Source organism: Saccopteryx leptura, chromosome 5 (assembly GCF_036850995.1).
Source record: "Saccopteryx leptura isolate mSacLep1 chromosome 5, mSacLep1_pri_phased_curated, whole genome shotgun sequence".
Lineage (NCBI taxonomy): Eukaryota > Metazoa > Chordata > Mammalia > Chiroptera > Emballonuridae > Saccopteryx > Saccopteryx leptura.
This window is the reverse complement of record NC_089507.1, coordinates 179,637,209-179,646,430: the sequence shown is the minus strand read 5'-3', so window position 1 is coordinate 179,646,430 and position 9,222 is coordinate 179,637,209. Positions and strand designations below refer to the sequence as shown.

The following is a 9,222-nucleotide window of genomic DNA, read 5'->3' as shown; positions in this document are numbered from 1 at the left end:
TGAAGGCAAGGCGATCGTACTTTTGAACCTAAGGAGGCAGTCTTGGTGACCTCTGAATTGCCTTCAGGATGATTATTCCCTTGTCTTGAAGAATGACCATGTTCTCAGCCAAATAGCTCTATAGTCCTGTCCTTTAAAATTTGAGAAGTCTGATGGCCTGCTGTAATGCTGGTGGCTGAGGCCAGGCAGGTTCACACCAGATTCGGGCAGACCGTAGAGGAACTGCGAAGCCGGAAAGAGTTGGGCCATTTTGTTTAATAAAGTCTCACAATGGTGAACAAGCACACAGGCAGGGGAAACCACCTTTTAGGCAAACAAACAGCAAAATGGCCCCTCACAGTGGTGGGCAGGCAATCCGTGCATCCACAATCCCCAATCTCCCTCAAGCACAAACACCCATAGCCTATGCAGGCCATACACACGTGCCTCTGCCAGGTGCTTACACACTAATCAAGCGAAGTGCTTTCATCTGGTACACCAGTGTGCAAGCCTAACAGAGCTGCCACACACCTGCCTATATTCCTGCCCATCTCCTTCCTTTGGGGTTGGCTGATTAAGTCCATGTGTGGTCACCTAAGGGGTTAAATTACAATAATATCTTGTAAAGGCTGAATCATAGAGTTTCCTGTAAGGAGTTAAGGCACTGAAGATAACTAGAAGCTTAGTCCACAAACCTTAACCTTACTTTGTTGTCTAAGATATACAGGGAGTTCTTTTGCAGAAAGGTCCCGGAGACATCACGACTCCAGCTGTTCTGGAGGTAACAGCAAGGACATCAGACAGACCTGGTCTGGCATCAGGAGGGCATTTCAGGAAGGCACTCCAATGGACCGGTCTCACACCTCCCGCACACTGCTACATAACTCAGTGCGCTGCCTCGGTTTCTCACACCATACTGACAGCCTTTGACCCTATACAACCAGTCAGCACCAGGAGAGTCTTGAGGCGGTTCCTTTGGACATGATTTCCCCTGTCTCCTCAGGTTGCTGGCAATCTGAATAAACCACTGTAAGGCTGGTGTGGGGCAGCTGTGTCAGGCTTGCTCACAGGTTTACCAGGTGCAAGCACTTTACTTGATTAATGCATGAGCACACGGCAGAGGCACGTGCACTTAGCCTATGTAAGGCCATTCGGGATGCCCCTGGGTGGCGGTTCTCCCAGATCGCTCTCTCATCATCACCACCGTGAGTTGCGGTTTTCTTTTTTCCCTTGTCTTTACTGTGAATAGCAGGTTTTCCTTTGTTTATTAGCTCTTTTACTTTTGTTTTATATGCTCTTTGCAAGCCTCCAATAAATGGGTATGGCTGACACTCTTCAGCTCCGCAGTTTCTCTATCATCTGCCTGAATCCAGTGTGAACCCGCCTGGCCGTGGCCACCAGCATTACAGCTGGGTGCTGTGGCCCTGCCAATTCTCACTGAATTTGGCAGACAGTAAAGAAACTGTGGAGCCAGAGGACGGTGGGCCATTCTGTTTATTAGAGTCTCACAATGCCAGAAGAGCAAGCAGCAGGCAGGGCAAACCTAAAGCTCTTTCCTCTCTCTCTCCCAAGGCTGAAGAGCAAACAGCCTGGGGGAAAAGCCCCTTCTCAGGCAAACAATAGCAAAAAATGTCCCTTCCCAATGGCAGCAGGCAATTTGCAATCTACAATCTGCCGCCCTGAGGGCAAGCACCTGCAGCCTTACACAGACTATACACACGTGGTGCTGCCCCGTGCTCACGCACCAATCAGGCAAAGTACAAGCGAGCAAACCTAACACACTTGTTTGCACAACAAAGAGACTTTTATGCTACTTGAACCCTGGTTCCGTGACTCAGTGGTGATGAGCAACTTGAACCCCACTTATTCTGGTAACAGTCACACCCACACTAATGTCCCTGTCAATGGTTGCTTGGCCACACTCTTAGTGTACTCATTTTTTTTGATGTGGATAGGCTGAGAAATCTCCAAATCTTTAAGGTCTGCTTGCTATTTGCTTAACAATTCTGTCTCTAAGTAATTTTCTTTTCAAATTTTACTATAAGCAGTTAGGAAGAGCCAAGTTGCACTCTCAACACTTTGCTTAGAAATTGGTTCAGCTAGCTATCCCATTCCATCACTTGTAAGCTCTGCCTTTCACAAAGCACTAGGACACTTGACAATCTGGATAAGTTCTTTGCCACATTATCATGTTTCCCTCCCTTCAGTTTCCAGCAACATGTTTCTCATGTCTATCTGCGGACCCATCAGCACATTAGTATTTCTACCAACATTCTGTTTGGGCTCACCTAACAGATTTTCTTTAAGAAGGTTGACTCTCTATGGCTGTCTTTTCTTTTTGAATTCCTACCAGACTAACCTTTAAATTCCGTTCATGGAAATGTACAATTTTTTTCCTAGCATGCCTCTTAAAATTCCTCTGGCCTCTATCCATTTCCTGGTTCTTCACTGCTTCCACATTTTAGATATTTATATAGCAGCACCCCACACCTCAGTACTAATTTTCTGTCTTAGTCTGCTGGGGCTTTTATAACAAACATATCATAGACTAAGAGGCTCATTAACAACAGGCATCTATCTCTTGGTTCTGGAGGCAGCAGTCAGAGGTCAGGGTGGCAGCATGGCTGATTCTGGTGAGAGCCCGTTTCATGTGGGGGGCTGTCAGCCTGCCATTGTGTCCTCACCTGGTGGAGAGCACGGAGGGAAAACACTCATCCTCTGACCCTTATAAGGGCACAAATCCCACTACTGAAGGTTTTCCTCTTATGACCCCATCTAATTCTAGTGACCTTCCAAAGGCCACCTTTACTAATACCATCACATTGTGAGTGTGTGTGTGTGTGTTGGGGGTGTAGAGTTTCAACACAGAGTTTGTGAAGGGACACAAACTTCCAGTCCACAATCATAATGTTTGTCGGGTAGCCGGGAAGCCTTCCCACAATGACTCTGGGCTCGCCCATACAATGTTCTCTGGCAAATGGCTGGAAGCAGGGGCTGGAAAAGCACACACATAGTTGAGATTGTTTGCTCATGCCCTGCCTCCACTATGACAATGTGCAGAGGTGAACCTGTGGGAGAATTAGTGTCACCTGGCCCAGTCACCCCAGCTGACAGTCAGACAACTGCCAGACTTGTGAATGAGCTCAGAGGAGACCAGAAGAGTCACCAGCTGAATCTATTTTAGATTGCTGGTCCATTGACTCTTGAGCTAAAGTCAGTGAGTTTGGGGGTGGTTTGTTACACAACATATTGCGGTAATTGATAATGAAGACCTCTTTTACCCATCAGGGACAATCTGAGAGTGCTAAAAGAAGGAGTTAAGTGTCTTGGCTTTCAGGCAATCATATCTCATACAATTTAACTTAGAAGTAATCTAATAATCACCTACTTGGGCACGCTTATGTCCTACTGAAAGAGAAATGTGACAGTGTTGTTTTAAGTATACATGTGTCTCTCTAGGCTTTTAGTTTTGTCTGAAAATGGAGTGCCCCCATACATGGGACTCATCCCATCAGTGGGAGCTGGACTTTGTTCCACATGTGTGATAGTTTCAAGTGAGTAAATTGGGGGTTTTAGGAATGGATTTTTGTATGAATTTGGTGTAATTCGGGGATTAAAGACGAGGGTAGTAGCCCGTAGATGCCTGTGTAACTTCCTTATGGTGGTTAGAGTGATGTTGGGGATGTGTCCTGGATACTGATGAAAAATCACACGTAACTATTAAAATGTATTACAATTAAATCAAATTAATTCAGTTCCTTAGTCATACTAGCCATATGTCCGGCACTCAACAGCTGCAGGTGGCTGGTGGTTACTGCTGTGGACACACAGATACAGAACGTTTTTATTATTTCAGGAAACTCTTCTGGGCAGTGCTGGTCTCAGTGCTAATGGCCAATTTCTTACTTCTAGCCCCTTTCCTGTCTAAACCTCCAGTTTCTGCTGAGCCTTGGTTCTGACAGCCTCTCTCACTCTGCACCCTCTGGGAAAAATGAGTTGTTGTTGTCTAGGTCATTTTATAAAACTCCGGCTGGCCTGTTTTGATACCTTCAGTGTTAAATATTCTCTTTGTGTATAGGTCACGCAGCTAACTGTTAAAGCGGAGTCTTTATTTACCTGTACCAACGGGGCTGTATTCATTCTTCCAGGGCAGCGAGGCTTGGGAGGGAGTGTGGGCAGCTCTGAGAATGCCCAGTTTGAGTTCTAAAAACCCCAACGAAACCTGAGGGGGAAAGAAGAAACGGAAGCACAAAAGGAGAATATGAGGCGAAATCAGGCTCTCTGACTGGGCTCCCCGGAGCTCAGCCCTCCGCCTCCGCCTCCACCCAGCCAGAACCAGCACTCACTACAAGATAGGCCTGGCTCCGCTCTCCAGTTTCTTTCTTTTTTTTTTTGTATTTTTCTGAAGCTGGAAACGGGAGAGACAGTCAGCCAGACTCCCGCATGTGCCCGACTGGGATCCACCCGGCACGCCCACCAGGGGGCGACGCTCTGCCCCTCTGGGGCATCGCTCTGTTGCGACCAGAGCCACTCTAGCGCCTGGGGCAGAGGCCAAGGAGCCATCCCCAGCGCCCGGGCCATCTTTGCTGCAATGGAGGCTCGCTGCGGGAGGGGAAGAGAGAGACAGAGAGGAAGGAGGGGGGGAGGGATGGAGAAGCAGATGGGCACTTCTCCTGTGTGCCCTGGCCAGGAATCGAACCCGGGACTTCTGCACGCCAGGCCAACGCTCTACCACTGAACCAACTGGCCAGGGCCTCTCTCTTAAGGAGTGATTTTCCTCCAGAGGGATTTTGCCCCAAATCACTCCTGGCCTCTCTTCACCGCTTTACTCACTTAGGTGAGGTGACTTGTTGAGTGGTAAATCTGGGAAGTATAAAACGAGCTTCTTTGTGTCCAGAACTTTCCCTGTGTGGGCCCCTCATGACCAGCCTCACACACAGAGTGCGCCCAGGAGGGTGGCAGGCAGGTAGGCTGTAACTGCCTTGCACTGTGGGGTGTAGCTGGCCGGCCCCTGGGGTCTCATGAAGTCTTTTCTTTGATCCATGCTTCTATCAGTGAGAAGGGCGGCATTGTGGTTTCCATCTGCCATTCCTTGTCCTGGCTCCCCATTTCTTTAGAAAAGTGTTTACTGAGGCTGCCCCATGCTTGATTTGGGCTGTTTGTGCACCTGTCCCCAGTGTAACGTGCAGCGTATCCAACAGATGTTTGTGTAGATTGTACTGCATGGTGTGGTGGGGGTGAGGGGGCTTGAGAGAGACTGACACAGTTTAAACTGAAGTTTGAAGGAAAAATGGAATTTTGGATAGAAATAGAGGAGAGGATGAAAAAACCCTTGTTCCTGCGGGGATGTGAGAAACGTCTGGAGAGACAGGGATCACCAGCTGGTGATATTTCTCTTCACCTCACACCACTCAACATCTTTGCCCATCTTCTTTTTGACTGAGGTATAATTGACATACAACATTATTAGCTTCAGGTGTACAACATAACGATCTGGTATATGCATATATTATGAAATGATCATCACAATGAGTCTAGATAACATCCATAACCACTCATAGTTGCAAGAAACATTTTGTGTGTGATGAGTCATTGTAGTTTTAATTTGCAAATCCTCAGTGACTAATGATGCTGAGTACTTTTTCATATGCCTACTAGCCATCACGCTAGGATTCTTTTCAAAGGTAGAAATAATGCACCTACAAAAGCTAGAAACATGAGGGCAATATGCATGGCTGTGGTACTGTGTTCCCCTCTGACATTAGGGCAGGAGTGGCAGCTCAGTTGGGGACTGTGGGTCAAGTAAGTTTGCAAATATGATGTATATGTTTGCTCGCTTATAGTTTGCATTGGATGTGGGGAACAGGCTATAAGCAGGCAGGGTCCTTATAGCCTAAGGCTTAGTTTTAAGACAGTCTTTCCCATCCTTTTAATACTAAGATCTTTTCAACATCCTTCTAACACTAAGATCTTCTCACAACTAAGCTTTCCCCCACACCCTTGACTGTTGCATGATGTGGGGTGGTGTACTCTTAGGAGGAATCCCATTTATGCCTCAGATAAGTGACTTTGTATCAGAGACTTTCTTAGTTGTATATTGGCTTAAAGGTTTTGATTTCTACACTATAAAATGGGGCAGACCAGGGGCTTGCTCTCTCTCAGTTCCTGAAATTAGCATTGCATAGGAGAGGCAGCCAAGATGGTGGAGTGCTGAAGGAGAAGCCACTTTGTGTAGAGTTTGTGCAGAGAGAAGGAGATGGGGAACAGAGGTGAATAAGACTGTTGAGGTAGAAACCTTTGATTCTAGGAAACTCGGATGAGTCAGTGGCTTTGGGAGCCCTGAATGGAAAGGAAAGTGTCTTCTCACCGTGTGTATTTCTTGCCCGCCAGATGTAAGCTAGGATTAAAGGTAATGGCCCATCAGTTCTTGGCTCCATTGTTTCATTACTGTCTGTTCGAATCAAATGCGAACCTGCATGGGTCAGGTGGCTGTGTTGGTGGCCATGGCTACTGGCTTTACAGGGACCTATCTGGATATTTCAGAAAGGACAACCCCTCCCTCTATGAAGAGCAGGTGTAGGTGATGGTGGGACCCAGTTCTCTGTTGGTTGCTCACAGTGAAGTTACTAGGACCTTGCCTGCCTCTTCATTGTAACTTTGCTATGCAGATGCTGTCCATACCTGGTGATCTCACAGTAGAGTTGATGTTGGAAGCCACTTGGTTTTGTTTAACGGCTCCATGTTGATAATACCAGCTTATCCATCATGTACCAAAGAAAATGTGCCAAAGCCTTTTTTACTTCTGCATTCCTCCCAGACAGAGCAAAGCCACCAGCATCTCTATTTAATGGATCTTCACTTACATATAAGAGCAGTGTGGTTAGGAAAGGACACAGGCACCAACCTGGTGGAGCGCCCAGTGACCAAACCTGGGACAATGTGCAAGAGAATAAGTGAGGATAACAGATCACGACCTAGCAGAATCAAATAAATACCACAAGTTCAACTGAAATAAATAATAATCAAACAAATAAAAAAATGGGGGGGGGGAGGCATAAGTCTTCCTTTGAGCAGAATTCCAATTGTTAAAACTGAAGGGAGTGATAGCAATAGAAGATGACCACGTAGCACGCATCACACGGACAGGCCGTGGTGGATGCGGGCAGCACTGGGCTGGAGTGTGATGTGAAATAGTATGTTCGCCAGGTCTCAGGGCATCTCCCCGCAAGATCTGTACTCAGTACAGATGGGAAAACAGTAACTGCAGCAGAGAAACCTAGTAGATCCCACCTTAATCAAGTGATCAACACAACCGGCAGTGACACATGCCAACCCCACATAGCCCTGGATGAAGTGCACTGAGAAGGGCACCAGAGCGATTCTGTGACATTCCTGCCAGAGAACTTCACCCTAATCATGAGAAAGCATCAGACAGACTAAACGAGGGTTCGAGAGTCATTCTACCTCGGTTCAAACCTCACTACCCTACTTAATAGCTGTGTGACTTTCAGGCAAATCAGTTCTCTTGCCTCAGTTTTGTTGTTTGAAAAATGGGGATAAAAGCAGCACCTACCGCAGAGTGCTGTCACCAGGATGAGCGATGTCACTGCGTGTACAGTGCTGGGACAGTGCCAGAGCAAGGACCAGGCTGTCCTGCAGGTGTGTCAGGCCAGCAGCAGCTGCTGCTCATCTCGGGGAGAGTTCTTTCTTATCTTTTCCTCCCCCTCGCTGTGCTTCTAGAAGCTTTGGGATTGATTCAGACCCTATGCTGATTCCTTCCCCCAGCAGCTGTTTTGCTCTGAAAGCATCCCCCCTCCGTCAGCAGCCAGGTGAGGCCAAGTCCAGCACTGTGACCTGTGCTTAAGGAAGATCCGCTTTGGAAGGAGTCAGAATGACTGCTCTCTCGGGCAGGGCTGCTACTGGAAGAGGCCTGCACTGGAGAGACAGAGCTCATGTCACCAAAGAACCTTCTGGGGTCAGTTTCCCCTATTCTCTACATGGGGTCCAGACCTTTCTGGGCTTGTGAGGCCAATAGTCCTGATGGTTGTGGGGGGGGGGTGTGGTCTGCCTCATACCTCATAATAACCTGTCTGAGGCCTTACCTCCCGTCACATTTTAGCATTGTTTAGCCAATAAGACCGCAGCACACACACCAGCCTCATTCCTTGCTTGGGCCTAACCTTTGATGTCACAATCTGACCTATAGATATTAGTCTGGCCACAGCTGTTTACAAACCAGAAGGCGAGGTCAAGAGGACCAGCACAGTAAGATGTGGAAGAGAATTGACCATCAACCCAAGGTCAAAGCAGAGGATGGACATCAGGTGGGTCAGTTCAAGGACCTGAGTTCAGCGCGGAAAACCGCCATGCCACACCCTCTAGAGCTGTCAGAATTCCAGAGCTTCCTGGTGTTCGAGGACATTAGCCATCACATCAAAGAAGTGGGAGCCCAACTGGTAAAGAAAGTCAATGCCATTTTTCAGCTGGACATCACCAAAGATGGGAAGACCATTCTGCAGAGGACCATTGATCTGAAGAATGGGTCTGGGGACATATACCCAGGATCTGCCAGACTCCCAGCAGATACTATCTTCACAATCCCAGAACCTGTGTTTATGGAGTTGGTTTTGGGCAAAATGAACCCTCACAAGGCTTTCCTCGCCGGCAAGTTCAAAGTGAGCGGCAAAGTTCTGCTTGGCCAGAAGCTGGAGAGGGTTTTCAAAGACTGGGCTAAATATTAAGCGTGAAAACAACAACAACAAAAAAATCAAGGAAACGACCAGACCTTCTCTTTGGTTACAATGTTGAGCAGAAATCATGCTTAAACTGAAGATTAAAACAAAAAGTATGCAATATTTTTACTCTAATTCTTCCTGTTCAAGTTTAATTTTTCTGTTGATATGTAAAATTGCAGCAAGGCTTCTAAAGCAGTAAAGAGTATTGGAGTGGTGTCTCACCTAGAGTCGTTGTCCTTTTCTTGTCTTAGATTCATTTATGCCAAAATATGGTAGGGTGAAAGCCACAGGGAGAGAAACAGGTGGTCTTGACAGTTGGATTTGAATGGCTCAATGATTGAGTTCCTGATTCCTGAGAAATTTTTTTCTTAGTTCAGTGCTTTGGGGAATTAGTGATGACCATCACTGAGTAGATTGGTGTTTCAGTTGGTAACTTGCTTCTCTGAGGAGGTGAACATGGGTTGCAGAATTCTAAGAGGGTAGGCTCCCCTGGTGGGTGGAACAAGGC

At 47.1% G+C, this 9,222-nt stretch overlaps 1 protein-coding gene across 1 annotated transcript; it reads left to right on the top strand.

Annotated features, from left to right (window-relative positions):
* Positions 1-8,249: 8,249 nt before the first annotated feature.
* SCP2D1 (SCP2 sterol binding domain containing 1) lies at positions 8,250-8,720 on the top strand. The gene has a single exon (XM_066387140.1). It carries the CDS (start codon positions 8,250-8,252, stop codon positions 8,718-8,720), a length of 471 nt encoding a protein of 156 aa, XP_066243237.1.
* The last annotated feature ends 502 nt before the right edge of the window (positions 8,721-9,222 follow it).

Bases quoted from the DNA above. Each gene is read 5' to 3' on its own strand.
- SCP2D1 (XM_066387140.1), top strand. From the start codon at position 8,250: ATGTGGAAGAGAATTGACCATCAACCCAAGGTCAAAGCAGAGGATGGA.